This window comes from Mustela putorius, unplaced genomic scaffold, assembly GCF_011764305.1.
Source record: "Mustela putorius furo isolate JIRA1106 unplaced genomic scaffold, ASM1176430v1.1 tig00003859_pilon_pilon_pilon, whole genome shotgun sequence".
Lineage (NCBI taxonomy): Eukaryota > Metazoa > Chordata > Mammalia > Carnivora > Mustelidae > Mustela > Mustela putorius.
Window position 1 is genome coordinate 34,848,148 of NW_025422011.1, and position 19,337 is coordinate 34,867,484.

Below are 19,337 nucleotides of genomic sequence, written 5' to 3' on the forward strand. Positions count from 1 at the left end.
GAGACCCCGATTCACTAAGGAAATGTTGAAAAACGAAAATAAAACTGAGGGCATCACGTTACCTGATTTGAAGCTTTACTACAAAGCTGTGATCACCAAGACAGTATGGTACTGGCATCAAAACAGACACATAGACCAGTGGAACAGAGTAGAGAGCCCAGATATGGACCCTCAACTCTATGGTCAATTAATCTTCGATAAAACAGGAAAAAATATACAGTGGAAAAAAAGACAGTCTCTTCAATAAATGGTGCTGGGAAAACTGGACAGCTATATGTAGAAGAATGAAATTCAACTATTCTCTTATACCGTACACAAAGATAAACTCAAAATGGATAAAAGACCTCAACGTGAGACAGAAATCCATCAGACTCCTAGAGGAGATCATAGGCAGTAATCTCTTCGATATCAGCCACAGCAACTTCTTTCAAGATATGTCTCCAAAGGCAAAGGAAACAAAAGCAAAAATAAACTTTTGGGACTTCATCAAAATCAAAAGCTTCTGCACAGCAAAGGAAACAGTCCAGAAAACAAAGAGGCAACCCACAGAATGGGAGAAGATATTTGCAAATGACAGTACAGACAAAAGGTTGATATCCAGGATCTATAATGAACTCCTCACACTCAACACACACAAAACAGGCAATCATATAAAAAAATGGGCAGAAGATATGAACAGACACTTCTCCAATCAAGACATACAAATGGCTATCAGACACATGAAAAAATGTTCATCATCACTAGCCATCAGGGAGATTCAAATTAAAGCCACATTGAGATATCACCTTACACCAGTTAGAATGGCCAAAATTAGCAAGACAGGAAACATGTGTTGGAGGGGATGTGGAGAAAGGGGAACCCTCTTACACTGTTGGTGGGAATGCAGGTTGGTGCAGCCTATTTGGAGACCAGTGTGGAGATTCCTCAAGAAATTAAAAATAGAACTTCCCTATGAACCTGCCATTGCACTCCTGGGTATTTACCCCAAAGATACAGATGTAGTGAAAAGAAGGACCACCTGTACCCCAAAGTTTATAGCAGCAATGGCCACGGTCGCCAAACTGTGGGAAGAACCAAGATGCCCTTCAACGGATGAATGGATAAGGAAGATGTGGTCCATATACACTATGGAGTATTATGCCTCCATCAGAAAGAATGAATATCCAACTTTTGTAGCAAGATAGACGGGACTGGAAGAGATTATGCTGAGTGAAATAAGTCAAGCAGAGAGAGTCAATTATCATATGGTTTCACTTATTTGTGGAGCATAACAACATGGAGGACATGGGGAGTTAGAGAGGAGAAGGGAGTTGGGGGAAATTGGAAGAGGAGGTGAACCATGAGAGACTATGGACTCTGAAAAACAATCTGAGGGTTTTGAAGTTGGGGGGGGTGGGAGGTCGGGGTACCAGGTGGTGGGTATTATAGAGGGCACGGATTGCATGGAGCACTGGGTGTGGTGCAAAAATAATGAACACTGTTATGCTGAAAATAAATAAATTTAATTAAAAAAAAAAAGAACTTTCCCGACTTAGTAACTTTTTATAGAACTTCAAGCTGAAAAAGGAGTCACTTGGATTAACATCATAGAAACCTACCACCTTCTCTAGATCTTACTTTCCTTATCTGTAAAATGGGTATATAAAGGACTCTACTGGGACACCTGGGTGGCTCAATTGGTTAAGCGCCTGCCTTCGCCTCGGGTCATGATCCCAGGGTCCTGGGATTGAGCCCCACATCGGGCTCCCTGCTCAACATGGAGTCTGCTTCTCCCTCTCCCTTCCTCTTTCTCGTTCCCGTGCTTGTGCACACTCTCTTTCTCTCTCTCTCTTTCTGACAAATAAATAAATAAAATCTTTAAAAAAAAAAAAAGGTATCTACTTCCTAGGATCACTGTGAAGAGTGAGGTAAATTATTTCGGTGCCTATTCAGAGGAATCACTCAAAAATATTAGTTGTTTCTGTTATCATTAGAGTCAACAAGAAAACTAAGAGATAATATAGGTCAAAATTATCTTGACCTCTTTCCATTCCCTATTTTTGAATTTGAAGACTAAGGCTAAATGGACTAAATCACTATACATTCCATTAATATCTGATACTTATCCTAAGTACATAAACGTCTTTTCTTTAGTTTCTTTACAGCTATAAGCTCCAATATGAATTTAGACTTTAAATTTATTAAAACCCCTATTCTCATTTGATATTTTAGTATCTTCTTAAAACTCATCTTTCATGTTTCCTCCATGTGATAAGCATACATGGGGGGGCAACTCTGATGAGCTTACACTATATGACGTAGGAGATGGGATGTCACTCCTGTGATTATGGAGACACTACACAGATGTCATGTAAGACTAACGCTTTGTTCTGTTGTTATATATGAGAGTCTACATTAGTAGACTGGAGAGACTCTCTCTTGCAGGCTTTGAAGAAATACGCTGCTGTGTTCTGAAAAGGCCTGTGTGAGCATTCCGTGGCAAGGAATGGGGGGGCGGGGTAGCCTCTAAGAACGGAGAGCAGCACCTGACTAAAGCCAGCGAGAAAGAGGGACCTCAGTCTCACAGTCCTCTAACCATATAAAGATGCATTCTGTGAACAGAATAAATACACATGATAAATTCATAAATTTTGTGGCTTATCTATATGGAAACTAAATTTTAATTTTTATGCCGTCCAATGTATCAATATATAACTTTTGATATTTCTGCTGTTTGGGCTTTGAAAAATCTTCCCAAACTCAAGGCTATAGAAAACACACTTATATCTCCTACGCTTTTTGTAGCATCTGGTTTTAATACTTGAAAAGTGAATTTACCATTTTACAAGATGAAGAGAGTTCTGTGGCTGGGAGATGGTGATGCCAACACAGAGTGTGAGTGGACTTCATGCCCCTGAGCTGTACACTTAAAAATGGTTAAGATGGTAACTTGTCTGTGTATTTAACCACAATTAAAATGATCCCTGATATGAGGAAGTGGTGATGCAACATGGAGGCTTAAGTGGGTAGAAGAAGAATAAATGAAACAAGATGGGATTGGGAGGGAGACAAACCATAAGTGACTCTTAATCTCACAAAACAAACTGAGGGTTGCCGGGGGGAGGGGGTTTGGGAGAAGGGGGTGGGATTATGGACATTGGGGAGGGTATGTGATTTGGTGAGTGCTGTGAAGTGTGTAAACCTGGTGATTCACAGACCTGTACCCCTGGGGATAAAAATATATGTTTATAAAAAATAAAAAATTAAAAAAAAATAATTTGAAAAAAAAAAATTGGGAGGGAGACAAACCATAAGTGACTCTTAATCTCACAAAACAAACTGAGGGTTGCTGGGGGGAGGGGGGTTGGGAGAAGGGGGTGGGATTATGGACATTGGGGAGGGTATGTGCTTTGGTGAGTGCTGTGAAGTGTGTAAACCTGGTGATTCACAGACCTGTACCCCTGGGGATAAAAATATATGTTTATAAAAAATAAAAAATTAAAAAAAAAAAATGATTCTAGACCCTAGAGAAAGATATCAGAGTTGTGGTTACCAGAAGTGGGGGACGAGAGAAGGGGAAGATGGAAGGAAGGTAGTCAAATGTATAAATTTCCAGTCAGAGCGCAGCTAACACCACTGTATGACCATACAGGAGAGCTGCGGAGGGAGGACACCCTGAGAGTTCTCAAAACAAGGGAAAAAATGTTTTCTCTTTTTTGTTTTTTTAATTGTATCTATAGAAGATGAAGGATGCTAACTAAACTTATTTTGGCGAACATTCCACAACATGTAAGTCAAACCATTATTCTGCACACCTTGAATTTATATAGTGATATATATCAATTATACCTCAAGAAAACTGAAAATGGTTTTTTTAGTAAAAAAAACCTTACCTAAAATACAAGTTAATCCACCTGGAATTTATTTTGGAGTTTAAAATTGTATTTTTGGGGGGCACCTGGGTGGCTCAGGGGTTAAAGCCCCTGCCTTCGTCTCAGGTCATGATCCCACGGTCCTGGGATCGAGCCCTGCATCAGGCTCTCTGCTTAGCAGGGAGCCTGCTTCCACTTCTCTCTCTCCGCCTACTTGTGATCTCTGTCAAATAAATAAATAAAATCTTTAAAAAAAATTGTATTTCCCCCTCAAAGTACTTATCCAATAAATACTTACTGCATTTTTGTCTTTCCCTACCAGCTTGAATACTTGGATACACTTGGATGTATTTTTGGTCTTTCCAAATGTACCCAATTCTCAGTATCTGAGTCAGTGAAGATTTCCAGTTGTACCTATGTCATTTTCATCATACCTAGAAGGAAGATACAGGCACCACTCAGCCTCACAGAGGCTGGCCCTGAAATTCAAGTTCTAGGAGGCAAGTTCAAGGACCCATGAAGCCACAATCCTCAAGCTTTTGGTGCCATCTAGTGGGCTGTTTTCATGGGTCAAACTCTGTTCAGAGTCTGGAAACACTTTCCACCACTTAGTTTCTTAATCCACTAGGGCAATTTTAATATAAAAACTGTAAGCCTCATCATGTAAAAGCTGGCCCTCTGCTTCCAACCTTTCTCTGTGGTCCATCTTTGAGACGCCAGGGATACAATAGTCAAGTGAAGCTCAGATCACTACTTCTGTCTTCGGAAGTTTCAATGGCTTCCAATTGGCAATGAAATTAAGTAGATGTAAATTAGTAGAGATGGAAATAAAATCAACAAAGATGAGAACAATCCTAAAATTAAGTTCAAATAGAAAAAATGGGCCCAGCTGTCTCTAAAATGTAAAGTACACACACACTGAGGAAGATCAGGGCAAACCATGAAATTCACATCCTCTGGAAATCCTTTCCTCTCCTCAGAATTCCCTTCCTCCCTTAGCACACTGCCCACACCTATCTCACAGCACTTACTCTCTACTTTGCACTGAAGATAATTTGATGAAGAACAACCTGCCAACCACACTGGACTGTGATTGCAGTCCATTTAATGATAAGACATTAAATGGTAAGGATAAAGGCAGGATCTGATTCATCCCAGATTCAAACAGCCTTGACACTTTTAAGAAGAGTGACTTTCTGGGGTCCCTGGGTGGCTCTGTCAGTTAAGAATCCACTTTTGGCTCAAGTCATGATCCCTGGGTCTTGGTATCAAGACCTGAGTCTGGTTCCCTGCTCAGTGTAGAGTCTGCCTCTCCCTCTGACCCTCCCCCCTGCTCCTGCTCTGGCTCTCTCATGTTCTCTCTCTCAAATGAATAAATAAAAAATTTTAATAAAAAAAATTCAGGGGCACCTGGATGGCTTAGTTGGTAGGGTGTTTGTCTTTGGCTCAGGTTGACTCAAGACCTGATCCTCCTGGGCTCCAGCCCTGTGTTGGGCTCCATGCTCAGTGGGGACTCTGCATCTCCTTTTCCTACTGTCCCCCTCATGCTCTCTAATAAATAGGAAGAGGAGAAGGGGGGGAGGAGGAGGAGAGCAAGGATGGGGAGACTTTCTCCAGGAAGATGATAAGACATTAAATGGTAGTCACCACAAATGCAGTTCACCAGGGCATTAATCCCAATAGTCCATGCCTGTTTACCAGTTTCTACATTTTCCTGTTAATTTTGTATTATTAGTTTGACTTCAAACTGATCTCATACCTTCTGCCTCTGTTGATTCGAATCTTGGCATTCTTCTGTGCTCTCCTGGTAATCAACCTCAAGGTATGTCTTCTTAAATTAGTAAGTTAAGCATTTATCTGTGTTCCTTCACCCTTATCCATATAGCTTAAACTTCCAGCAAAAACTATCTCGAAGTCAAAAAAGAACAGCAATAAAAAAAACCAGGGGCTCATTTAAGGAGAGCTTCCTGTGTGTTACATGTTTTAACATATTGTCTCATTTAATTTTTCCAGCAATGTAGCTCTTATTCATCATTCACATCAGAATTCAATCATCACTTCCTTAAGGATGCATTCTCCAACATCTTGTGCTACATGAAACCTTTATTACTATAGTATCTCATAGCACTAGGCAGCTCTCTCATAATGCTTATCACAGTTAAAATGTTACATTTTTTTAACCAAAGTCTATCTCTTTTGAACATTAACCCCTTTAAGGATTAATGATGTCTACTTTTGTTCACACAGTGTCTCCACTGCTTAGTCAAGAGATAAGGATTAACTTGTCCAAAACTAATCCCAGCAGACTGGCCTCCCCAAAAGAGACTGGCCTTATGCAGGGTATCAATGGAAACTGGAAAGACCTAGTTTTCAAGGCAGTCAATCATGGTCAGCTATGGTGTTAGGAAAGGTAATCCTTTCACAATCATGAATGCTGATATAGCAAATCTTACTGCTAGTTAGCTATGTCACATGGCTTCAGTTGCAAGACTTTGGTCACATCACCTCAGCATCTCAGAACAGGTGTCATACAGAGTAATGCCTTCACAGCCATTATATTATAGTACCATTTATATTCCACTATCCCTGCCTTCTCCAGTTCCTGACATCTGGACTGGTCAAAAACCTTTATCACAAGTCTGAGTGCCCCATTTTGTAATCAGTCTGAAGGAGGCAGATAGGTTTTGTTACCAAGACCTTGACTCCTTCAAACCCCATCCACAAACAATGAGTGAGGGCGAGGTTAGAGCTAAAGTTCTGTCATGACACAAGGCCACTGTACCTTAATCCTGGATTATTCCATCTGGTACTTACTCTATTATGCAACTCAAAAGCCCCAGAACCCAAACGTAGAAGTTCTTCTCCCAAAGTTGATGTCTAATTGGAGGAACTGATATTGTTAAAATGCCCATACTACCCGGGGCACCTGGGTGGCTCAGTGGCTTAAGCTTCTGCCTTCGGCTCAGGTCATGATCTCAGAGTTCTGGGATCGAGCCCCACATTGGGCTCTCTGCTCAGCGGGGAGCCTGCTTCTCCCTCCCTGTCTACTTGCGATCTCTCTCTCTCTGTGTCAAATAAATAAATAAAATCTTTAAAAAAAATGCCCATACTACCCAAAGCAATCTATAGATTCAATGCAGTCCCTATCAAAATATCAAACACAAGGGCACATGGGTCACTCAGTCGTTGAGCATCTATCTTCAGCTCAGGTCATGATCCCAGGGTCCAGGGATGGACCCTGCATTGGGCTCCCTGCTCTCCTGGAAGCCTGCTTCTCTCTCTCCCACTCCCCATGCTTGTGTTCCCTCTCTTGCTGTCTCTCTCTGTCAATTAAATAAATAAAATCCTTAAAAAAAAATCAAAATACCAACTGCATTTTTCAGAAAACTAGAACAGACAATAAGTTTGTAGGGAACCAGAGAAGCCCCTGAATAGCCAAAGCATTCCTGAGAAAGAACAAAATGGTGGGTACCATAATCCCAGATTTCTAGATATATCACAAAGCTGTAGTAATCTAAACAGTATGGAACCGGCACAGGAACAGACACACAGATCAATGGAACAGCATAGAGACTCCAAAAATAAACCAACAATTTATGGTCAATTAATTTTTATACAATGGGGAAAAGACAGTCTCATAATAAATGGTGCTGGGAAAACTGGACAGCTATATGTAAAAGAATGAAAACTGGACCATTTTCTAACATCATACACAAAAATAAACTCAAAACAGACTAAAGAGCTATATGTGAGACCTGAAACCATAAAAATCCTAAAAGAGAGCATAGACAGTAATTTCTCTATCAACCATCACCACATTTTTCTAGATATGTTTCCCCAGACGAGAGAAACAAAAACAAAAATAAACTATCAGAACTACATTAAAATAAGAAGATTTTGCACATCAAAGGAAATCATTAACAAAACTAAAAGACAATGTACTGAATGGGAGAAGATACATGCAAATGATATATCCAGTAAGGTCTTTTTTTTTTCTTATTAAAGATTTTAATTTATTTATTTGACAGAGAGAGATCACAAGTAGGCACAGAGAGAGAGAGAAGGAAGCAGCTCCCTGCTGAGCAGAGAGCCTAATGCGGAACTCGATCCCAGGACCCTGAGATCATGACCTGAGCCGAAGGCAGAGGCTTAACCCACTGAGCCACCCAGGCACCCCCAGTAAGGTCTTAATATCTAAAATATATAAAGAACTTCTATGACTTGACCCAAAAAACCAATTTGAATAAAATATAGGCACAGGACTTGAACAGACATTTTTCCAAAGGAGACATCCAGATGACCAGCAAACACATGAAAAGATGCTCAATATCACTAATCCTCAGGGAAATGCAAATCAAAACCATAATGAGATATCACCTTATACCAGTTAGAATGGCTAAAATCAAAATAACAAGAAACAAATGTTGGTGAGGATGTGAGAAAAAAGAACATATATGAAATGTCAGTGAGAATGTAAATTGGTATAGCCACTATAGAAAAGAGTGTCAAGATTTCTGAAAATAGGCCACCTGTGTGGCTGAGTTGGCTAAGTGGCTGCCTTCAGCTAAGATCATGATCCTGGGGTCCTGGGATCCAGTCCCGCATGGGCTCCCTGCTCTGTAGGGAGTCTGCTTCTCCCTCTCTGATTGCACCTCCTCTTGCCTGTGCATTCTTTCTCTCTCTCTCAAATAAAATCTTAAAAATTTTTTTTCCTGAAAATATTTATACCATGTGATCTGAAAATTCCACTATCATTTACCCTGAGAAAATAAAAATAATAATTCAAAGAGATATACATACCCCTATGTTTATAGTGAAGACATGGAAGCAATCTAAGTATTCATCAACAGGCAAATGGATAAGGAATACACACACACACACACACACACACACACACACACACATGAGCACACAGGAACACCACACAGCCATAAAAAAGACTGTGCTATTTGAAACAACATGGATAGACCTAGAGAATATTATATTTACTGAAACAAGTTAGCCTGAGAAAGACAAATACCATATGATCCCACTCATAAGTGGAATCTAAAAAAAAAAAAAAAAACGAATAAACAAACAGAAAGCAGAATCAGACCTATAAATACAGAGAACAGATGGTTTGTTTCTAGAGGGAAGGGGGGTTGTTGGGCAAAATAAGTGAAGGGGAAGGGGAGATAAAGATTTCCAGTTATGGAATGAGTAAGTCACAGGAATAAAAGTCACAGCATAAAGAATATAGTCAATGAAGGGTGTCTGGGTGGCTCAGTGGGTTAAAGCCTCTGCCTTCAGCTCAGGTCATGATCCCAGGGTCCTGCGATGAGCTCTGCATTGAGTTCTCTGCTCAGCAAGGAGCCTGCTTCCTCCTCTCTCTGCTTGCCTCACTGCCTACTTGTGATCTCTGCCTGTCAAATAAATAAATAAAATCTTAAAAAAAAAAAAAAGGAATACAGTCAATGATATCTTAAGAGCATTGTATGGTGACAGATGGTGGCTACACTTGTAGTGAACACCACATAATGCATAAATCTGTCAAATCATTAAGTTGTACACCTAAAACTAATGTAACATTGTATGTCAACTACACTCAAAAAAAAAAAAAAAGCAGAAAAGTAAAAATAAAACTATATGGGAGGAACCTGATGTCTAATCCTGTTAGCTCCCTGTGCACTCCCCTAGCACGCATGTGGGCAACCACCAACAGCTGATGTTCTATGATTCTTCCTTGATGAACATGAATTCATCAGCCAAGTATTTGTGCCACTGTGGTGTCCACCTTGTTCCCATATTAACACGCTGCTTGACCTACAGTGGATACTACATAAGTATCTGTTCATCACTGGATTTTAATGAGTAAACAGATAAACCACCTCATGAGGTAAGCTCTTGCCTCTGTTTCTTAGGTACAGGAAGCAGAGCAGAGAAAGAGGAAGTAGCCTGACCAAGATCACACGGTTAGTAAGTGGTGGATACAGGATCTGCATTCAGGTCTACCAGATTCTGCAATACTTATCATTACACTGTATGGCAACTCGGGGACTTCCTGAGGCACACTGGGCCCTGGGTCAACCGTAGGTAATAACAACAGCCATGCCTTTTAAAATACAGGCACAGTATTAGCTGTTTTATTTACGAGGTAAAGAGAAATCTAAGTGAAATCTAATACCAGAGAGTAAGAATTCCAAACCCTACTAAATTTGAAGGAAAAAAAGGTCATGATAACATCCATCCCTTCAGACTGGTTAGGAATGAGACACAGTCTGCCATTAGTTGTTTTTGGTCACCCTAGCTATCAAGAAGTACAGAAGGCAGAGGCAGAGTGAGAACAGCAAAGAGTCAAAGATGTTCCCAAGATTTCAAGCTGGGTGAGTACACCTGGAACATAAATACAATAAAACTCTCAACTTTCTGAACTTTCTGAAGACTTTTTGTAAATTAGCTGTTTAACTTGTCAATGGAATGATAAATTGTAAAGGAAAGTGTCTGCTACAGCTCTGTGCAGAGCTCCGTGGCACTACTCTGTAATGAGACACCCCCCCCCACCGCAAGTCCACTCACTGTGCTGTTTGCTTAACAGGCATGATCTTATTTTAAACTATCAAAATAATTCTATCATCATTGTTTGCACATGAAAAAAACTAAAGGTCAAAATTTTTTTTTTAAAGATTTTTTTTTTATTTATCTGACAGAGATCACAAGTAGGCAGAGAGGCAAGCAGAGAGAGAGGAGGAAGCAGGCTCCCTGCAGAGCAGAGAGCCCGATGTGGGGCTCGATCCCAGGACCCTGGGATCATGACCTGAGCCGAAGGCAGAGGCTTAACCCACTGAGCCACCCAGGTGCCCCTAAAGGTCAAAATTTTTAAGAGAATGGCCCAGGGTGCCTGGGTGGCTCAGTCGTTTTAGCATCTGACTTCAGTCTCACTGCAGTTCAGGTTATGATCTTGGGACCCCGGGATTGAAGCCCATGTGGGGAATCCACACTCAGCAGGGAGTTTGCTTGTTCCTCCCTATCTCCTGCTCCCCCTCAGTTTGTGCTGTCTCTCTCTCAGGTAAATAAAATCTTAAAAAAAGAAAAGAAGAAGAAGAAGAAGAAGAAGGAGAAAGAGAAGGAGAAGAAGAAGAAGAAGAAAGTTGCCCAAGTCACCTAAACAACAGAATGAAGACTCATACACAAGACCAAGATTACCTTTTTACTATAACAAGCAGCCTCCATACATAACAAGAAAGCTTCACTATGTTTTCCTAATGCTCTCCCTAAGAATTTCAAAATACATCCTCAGATATTTTTCTTACTCCTTGAGCATTTTAGTAAATATAATAGTGGAATGCATTCCAGAATCATCACTGCTTTGTGGTTGCTACAGTTTATTTTTTGCGCTTGATACCCATTTTAAATGTCACCCTCAAAATATTTATACTCAGAACAATTTTTAAAGAGTTTTTAGATGTCCCATACTGTAAGAGAAATTAGCATCAGAAACAACATCACCACAAACAGAATATCTGAATTCTGAAAAGAAATCCCACTATCACTGGATCCTATATGTTCAGAGCAAAAGCAACACAATCCGATTCTGCTTGGTGAGTTCTTAACTCCGCTCAAGTCAAGAACAGAGTGACTGAGGTTGCCTGGGTAGCTCAATGGGTTAAAGCGTCTGCCTTTGGCTCAGGTCATGGTCCCAGGTTCCTGGGACAGAGCCCTGCATGGGTCTCTCTGCTCCGTGGGGAACCTTCTTCCCTTCCTCTCTCTCTCTCTCTGCCTGCCTCTCCGCCTGCTTGTGATCTCTGTCTGTCAAATAAATAAATGAAATCTTTAAAAAAAAAAAAAAAGAAAGAAAGAAAGAAAGAGTAACTGTCTCCAAAAAGGAAATTTCTGTGAAGAAGAAAAGAGAAATCCCATCACCTTTTTTAAGGTAGAGACTAAAAAGGTGGCAGCATGAACCCCAATAATCTAAAGGCTGGAATATTAGGGGTCCCAGATGGAAGGAATATACGCAGAAAATTCTTCCCCATCTTACCAGGCCTGAGGCAAAGGAAAAAGGGGAGCCACTGCCGTAGCAGTCTACATCCAGCACTCTAGGAGCCCTAGGACCCACAACAGGATTCAGGCTGCCATCAAAGATGGAAGATGTTCAGGCCTCACCTGGTGGGGAAACACTCAGGAATGCTGTCAGCTACCACATGGATACTTTCGATGATCCTGGAACCCTGTTTTGGACAGAAGGAATGTGGAGATAGGGTCTCAGGAATTGACTGAGCTCAAGATAGAGAACACAAAGGTTTTGGTTATGAGATGCACATTCTTTAAATTAGACCCAGTGGGTAAGTCCTGCAAAATACCAGGTATGCTTTTTCTCTCATTATTATGAAAGCAATTATGAGAGTTCTCAATTGCTCTCTTACATATTTTCCTACAAGAATAGCTTTATACATTAATTTCCAGTAAAGAAGCATTGAGACTGCTCTACTGTATATGTACATGAGAAATCTATAGCCTTTGAATGCTATGACGTCTTGAACTCATCTAAGCTCTGCAGGAGACTTTATTTCCAAATGTTTACACTACACTTTTTAAAAAGTTATTAATATTCAATATTCAATATTCAGGATATTACTCCTCAGAAATTGGCATTTTGTTAAAGGGAAAAAGGTTTTCATCACCATTATGCTTCAGAAAGAATATCAAAGGGAAAAACTACACTTTCCTCTAAGATTTGGTTCTCAGATATGCAAGTTCCACCCTGAAGGTTATGGTGACCTAGCTGTGAGCACAGTCTAGGACAGGAGGTTCTATATGCAGTCAAATAGAATAAAGTATCACCCATAAACATAGCCAAGAGAGACAGTCATTGTTAAGAGTGAACTGAAAGACAATTTCAGTGTAATAGTTAACATTTTTGAATAGCCATTATATGATGGTGCTGTGCTAAGCTCTGTTTTTCATGTTAAAGTTTATAGTATGATGTGTATCAAAATTATGGAATACCAAAGAGATGCTAATGTATAGACACAGAAATTTAAGTTATTAACATTGCCATTTTTGCTCAAAATTCATCTGTTAAAGAAACAATACTGCAGGTTCAGCTAAAGCCCATTCCTCATCCACCTTCCTTATCTCACAGTAAACTTTCCAATTTCTCGTTTATCTCTGATCACATATTTTTAGTACACCTGTATTTATGCAATTTGCCTTTTTCACCCAACAAATATTGAGATATTTACCTATGTTGTTACATGTGGATCTGGTTGATTGACGGTGGCTTCTACATTGAACTTCATTGTAAGAATAAACCTCACCACTGATCCACTCCAGGCAGACTGGTTCTACTTTAACATTCAAAGAGTGCAGTAAGGTCCAATCTCAAGCAAACCTCCTGTTTACATGTGCAAGTTTCTCTAGGTCCTCTACTTGAAGTGAAATTTCTGGGTCATAAGGTACGTACCCCCTTCAACTTTACTAGGCATTGCCAAAATTATTTCCAGTGATTATGTCAATTTATACCTCTATCAAAAAGGTATCTGTCCTTTTGCTCCCCTCTTTTTTTCTTGGTGTTTTTCTTTCTAACTGGTTCCTAAGCATTCTTTTGGAACTTATTTCAATGCAAATAAATTCTTCCAATCTATGGTTTACTATTTCACTGTTAAGTATCCTATCATAAAAAATATCTTAATAAGGTGGAAAATTCTATCAACATTTTCCTTCTAGGATTGTGTTTTATGTCTTAAAAAGTTCTCTACCCCAGTGTGATACATTTCTTCTTTATTTTCTTCTAAGTTTTAAGAAAATTTCCTCTTCAGAATTAAATCTTCAAATCATCTAGAATGTATTTTTGTGTATGCTGGGTTAGGGATTCTCATTTTATATTTTTGCAAAGAGACAGCCATCAAAAACAACAACAAAAAAGTCCATCCTTTCATCAGTGACTTTCAAAGCTACCTGTCATATATCATGTTTTCATATGCAAGTGGGCCAGTTTCTAGGCTCACTGTTTGGCTCTGTTGGTCTGGCTATCCATGTCTGTTGATATCACGCAGCTTAAATTACTCTAACTTTGTAACAAGTTAGTTTTTGGTATCTGGTAAGGCAAGTCTTTTCTAATTGTTTTTTTCAGAATTGCTTTGGCTCTTCTTGCTCTTTATTCCACCATATAACTTTTAGAATTGTTAGCTAAATCTCCCAATAGTGTCTTTTTCTTACCTGTTTCTTAATCATTTGTTTGTAGTGAATTGAAGTTTTTTTTTTTTTTTCATTTTGTGGCCAGTTGACCAAATATTTTATTCAGTATTCCATCGTTGATCACACCAACAAATAGGTATTATCGAGAAAGAGAAGAGAGCTGTGTGGAAAAGTCATGTTGTAACTTCCTTTGAAGTTGTATTGATTTTCCAAATTAATTTGGTGAGATTGAGAAGAGTTACAATAAAAAACTGTTCCCAACCACGACATGATATAAACCTCCCATTTATTTAGTCTTCTTTCAGGTCCTTTAATAAACATTAACAACTTTTCCTTAAAGCTGTTACACATTTTTGCCAGATTGATTTCTGGACTTTATTTTTAAGCTATTTCCTGCATTTGATCTTCTGGGCCACTAATGCAGCCTTTGCTGTAATTCACCTACTTTATTATTTTGTCAAAAACCATATTTTTAGAGTTGTGTATGAGTGTGGTACATTCAGATCTCTTTAAGTACTTTGTTGTTCAAATTCCCATCTATTTCCTCCAGCAATTATTACGCAGAACATGAATCCTACTATTTTAACCTGGTCCTTTTTCTCTGGCGGCTACCGGAACTCCTTGACTGTGCAATTACCTCTCTCTCAAATAAATGGGAAATTCCACAGGTGCTGACTGGAAAAGGTGTTTCTTGCCCTGAGCTTGGGGTGGAAAGAGGAGGTTGTTACATCCCTCCTGAGGCACTCTGGAGGAAGCCTCTCTGATTTCTGTCTGCTCAAGCCCTTCTGCCCACCTTAACAGTACACTCAACCCATCCCTTTGCCTTTTGGGAACAGGCAGACCCAAGTCCCTCATACCAGGATGAAATCCTCAGATGTTGAAATACCAAGCTCTCTTAGAACTCTCTGAGCTTCTGAGCTCTGATGTTGCTTGCATTTGATTCCTCCACCCCTGGGGGCAGAATCCTATTTCTCTCCACAGGAGCCAGCAGCTGGCTCTAGAGCCAAGAGCAAGTAGCTTGGAGTTAGAAATGGAAGCCATATGATCCCCAAATCCACTAGTGGTGTATTTTCTACTTATTTCTTAGTAATTTGTTGGTGGTGAAAATAAATGCTATTAATTGATGTTTTTCTGGGATTTTCGCATCCCTGTGGTTGGCTGGCCAAATCTTTAATTTGGTATTCCATTCTTGTTCAACACATATGAACAGTATTTTGGGGACAAAGGGATCAGGAATTCCTGCAGACTCCCAATGTAAAGGCAAAAAACCCCAAAATATGGCCAGTATTGTCCACTTGCTTTTTTTTTTTTTTAAGACTTACAGAGTGTATAGAACTTCCTTTAAATAAACATTTAAGTAATTTTTGTTGTTGTTGCTGGTCATTTTTCTTTCAAAATATTGGGAACACTGAGCCTGGGTTTGAAAGATACACCCTGAAATCTTAAAGAGTAGCATACACTAATTCCCTCCCACTCTTCCCCCAAAAATCTAGTTGGTTTGAATGAACAGAATGATCCGTTTTTCCATTTTTTGAGACGTTTGTAAAAGATCTTAGAACTGTTTGTCTCATTTTTAGAAAATTTAGAAGGGAGGAAGCCTTTAGAAGAAATTTTACTTGAAAATATAAGAAGACTAGTACGCAGGTTCAAGTCTTACACTTTTAACATGAGCTTGTTGAAAGAAACGTTAACAATTCCAAAACGCAATTAAACGAGTTTTAACTTTTTCCTCCCAAAAGCACAAAAATCATGGAGAGGAGGTTAACAGAAAATTCTTAAAAGGTAAAAACAACTCTTCCTTGGGTAGTTGACCAGGGCACAGACTCTTCTTTTCGTTAGTTTCTGTGAAAACGGCATTTTGGTCCCAAGTCTGTTGGTACTTAGTATCTGCTGCGGCCTCCCCCTCTCTCGGGGCGACTTCCCAGGCGGCCTCCGCCCCTGGGGATCCTGCGGCCAGAGCGGCTGTAAGAATCGCGCGGGGGAGGGCACCCTCTTTCCAAGGACGGGGAGAGCCCGCGGTCGGCTCTGCCTACCCGGTCGCGGCCCCTCGAGTAGCGGTCGCTGCGGCCGCCGCCGTAACCGTTGCGGCCGCCGCCGTAGACGTCAGGTGAGCAGCCGCGGTAGTCGTCGTAGCGGCCTCCTCCGCCGTAAGAAGGCGGGGGCCCCCGCGCTGTGGCGGCACTGCGCGGGTCTCCGTAGCTCTCGAAGGGGTCTCGGTAGGAGCCTCCACTCGGGTGGTCCGCGTAGTCACGGTCGCGCCCCCCATAGCCGTCTCGGTCGCCGTAGCCTCTCGACGGGCAGTCGTCCCGGGCACTGGCGTGGCCGTAATCGCGGTAGGTGTACTCTCGGGGCGAGGGAGCAAACTCGCGGGGGTAGTCTCGGCTCGAGTAGCCGTCTCTGGGCGAGTAGCCCTCCTCCCGGGGGCCTAGGTAGGGGTCGCGGCGCAGAGGCGGCGGGTCCCGGCGCGGCGGGCCCGCATAGCCGTCTCGCCCCCGCGCGGCCGTAGCCCGCCCGCGCATGCCGCCGCCGCCACCGCCGCCGCCGCCGCTGCGAGCCGGGCCCGACGGTGCGGCCCTCTTGGGGGGCGGCCCGGCCCTGCGCGGTGGCGGCCCGCGCTTCATGGGCAGCGGGGCCCTAGAGGGCCGCGGATCGAAATCCCCCGCGTAGCTGCCGTCGTCCGCCGGCCCGCCCCGGGACGGGGGTCGCCGCGGGCCTCCGCCGCCCCCGCGGCTCCCGCGCAGGCCCCTCGGGCGACCGCGGCTGCGGGACGGCGGCGGCGCGCCCCGCCGCCCGCTCTCAAACGCCGGCTTGGTGGCCTGGGCCACCTTGATGGCCTTACCATCCAGGGACTTGCCGTTCATGTCTCTGGCGGCGGCCTTGGCGTCCGCGGGGCTTTCGAAGGTGACAAACGCGAAGCCCCTGGACTTGCTGGTTTCTCGATCTTTCATCAAGAGAACCTCGCTGATGCGGCCATACTTGCCAAACGCGGCCTCTAGGCCTTTTTCATCGGTTTCGGGGTTGAGCCCCCCAATGAAAAGCTTCCCGGGGCGATCTGCCTCAACCATGTCCGCCGGTTGAGGGATCGGTGGCGGGGGTGGGGGGAGGCGAGGGGACGGCACCCGGCGTGGCCTGGACGGCACCCGTCGCTCGTCGACGGCGGCTCCTACCGGTCAGGCAGCGCGTCGTCGCGGAGCCCCGGAACCGCGGTGTGCGGCCCCGCTGCGCAAGCGGAACGCTGGGGTGTGTGCCTTTGGGTCTGGGAGCGCAACCTGGCGGGGCTCTTTCTAATCCTGATTGGCTGGTGGTCCCGGGGGGCCACCTTCCGGGAAAGTCTTTCAACTTGGGCTTCTTGACCTGTCCCTGGCTTACTGTCTTTTAATTCACTCCTGAAAGGTCAGTTGCGAAATGAAAAGCTGTTAGTTTAAAAAAAAAAAAAATTTAGAAAAAAAATTCATTAGTCTTAATGAGGAAAATTATTGTGCATTCTGATTCAAGTAACCTAAACAATTTTCAAACAGGAAAAAAAAAATCCACTGAAAAATGAAATAACAATTTTAAAGTTTAAAAACGCGGTTTATACCTAAAATGTATTCAGAATTTTGTACTTATCAGTGGGGAAGAGAAGACCTGGTTGGGGCGGGGGGGTGGGGGGAGTCGGTTAGCGGACTAGGAAAAAGAGGGAGTCGTTCTTTGGATGCACCATTTTCCTGTTCTGCGCCATTTTCTTCAGTCGGCCAGCCTTCAAAGGCCTCATAGTTTTATGTAGTACTGCCCTTTAATATAAAGACACTGCACGGAAAGTCACCTTTAGGGAAAATAAGGGGACAGAGCTCTGGGACATTCCTCACCCCTGAGCAAGCAGACCAAGCTAAAGCCCTTGCCTCTTCCTCTCTGAAGAGGAGGTACATCTCAGGGAAACAGAACATTTTGAGTTCACACAAATTACACAATTCAGATTTGCTCCTTACAGTATTCTCTGAATGTGTGAAGAGTAACTGGGTGAACATAGCTTTGCCTGAGATTCTGACATCTAAAACTACTTTCTAAAAAAACCTGTAGTGTATTTGGGGGCTTTTTAAAATAACAATTTAGCTTTTCAAAGGCTGCTATGTGAAAAGTTAACTGAATAGTCATGAGAAGTATTTGTGTATGTAATATGTGTACATATACATGTGCATATGTGTTCCATTGGTTTACTTCAACAGCTACATAATGTTTAAAGAGGTGGTGAAAACAGGAATTTTTATGATATTTCCGACTTTAATGCATATATTTGGAAGGTTTTAAGATTATTTTAATGTGTATAAATATAAGTTAAATGCATCACATCAATTCATGAAATGAGTTGCACTAACAGATTTTATTCTCATTATACTTCTGAGGTAAGCCTACCTGGTCAGAATGTATTTATTTTTAAATAAATTTATTTTTGTTTGCTCACACTTAGAAATTTTACAGTTCTCAGCATAAAAGGCATTGGTTTAAAATCTTCATTCCCTTATTGAGCTGGGAAGATTTTTGCCTAAGTTTTTTCTAGTTTTGAATCTATTCAGATTTTTAAAAATCTTGTTCGTGACTTGGTTTTTGTAGGATACACTTTTCTAAGTTACTAATTTTTCTTTAATTTGAAATTTTATTTTATGGATAGCGGTGTTCTGTTTTGCTTTCTGTTTTGTAATCAGTCTCACCAGAGGTTTTCTATCTTTTCTAAGAAGCAGCCTTTTTTCTTCATTGATACTCTGTCTTGATTTTATTTGCTACTATTGTCTTTCTTTTCTGCTTTCCACATTCTTTGGATTTACAGTTTGTATTTTTTTGTTCTAAATTTTTAGATAAGACAGTGCTTTAAGAGTTTTTAAAAATGTTTCTTCTAATTACTGTATCTAAGTTTAAAATTTGTTCTCTATGTACTAGTTAACACCTTGTCCTGAGCTGTGATACATGGTGTGTTTTCACTGTTGTTCAGGTCCCAACATTGTCTCACTTTCATTTCTTCCTTTCTTGACTCATAAATTATAAAGAAGTATGTTTTCAAATTTTCAAACATACAGATTTTTTTTTCATAGATTTTATTTATTTATTTGACAGAGGTCACAGGTAGGCAGAGAGGAAGGCAGAGAGAGAGGAAGCAGGCTCCCCACTGAGCAGAGAGCCCGACGAGGGGCTCTATCCCAGGACCCTGGGATCATGACCTGAGCCGAAGGCAGAGGCTTTAACCCACTGAGCCAGCCAGGTGTCCCTGGAGGTTATTTCTTAAAATGCTTTGTATGATCTCCATTCTTTGGGTTTACTGAGATTTGCTTTGTGACCTGT

The 19,337-nt window shown here is 41.6% G+C and overlaps 1 protein-coding gene across 1 annotated transcript; it reads right to left on the bottom strand.

Annotated features, from left to right (window-relative positions):
* Positions 1-15,669: 15,669 nt before the first annotated feature.
* On the bottom strand, positions 15,670-17,401 carry RBMXL2 (RBMX like 2). Its single transcript, XM_045065868.1, has one exon. It carries the CDS (start codon positions 17,087-17,089, stop codon positions 15,905-15,907), a length of 1,185 nt encoding a protein of 394 aa, XP_044921803.1. The 5' UTR covers positions 17,090-17,401; the 3' UTR covers positions 15,670-15,904.
* Between the last annotated feature and the right edge of the window lie 1,936 nt (positions 17,402-19,337).

Bases quoted from the DNA above. Each gene is read 5' to 3' on its own strand.
- RBMXL2 (XM_045065868.1), bottom strand. From the start codon at position 17,089: ATGGTTGAGGCAGATCGCCCCGGGAAGCTTTTCATTGGGGGGCTCAAC.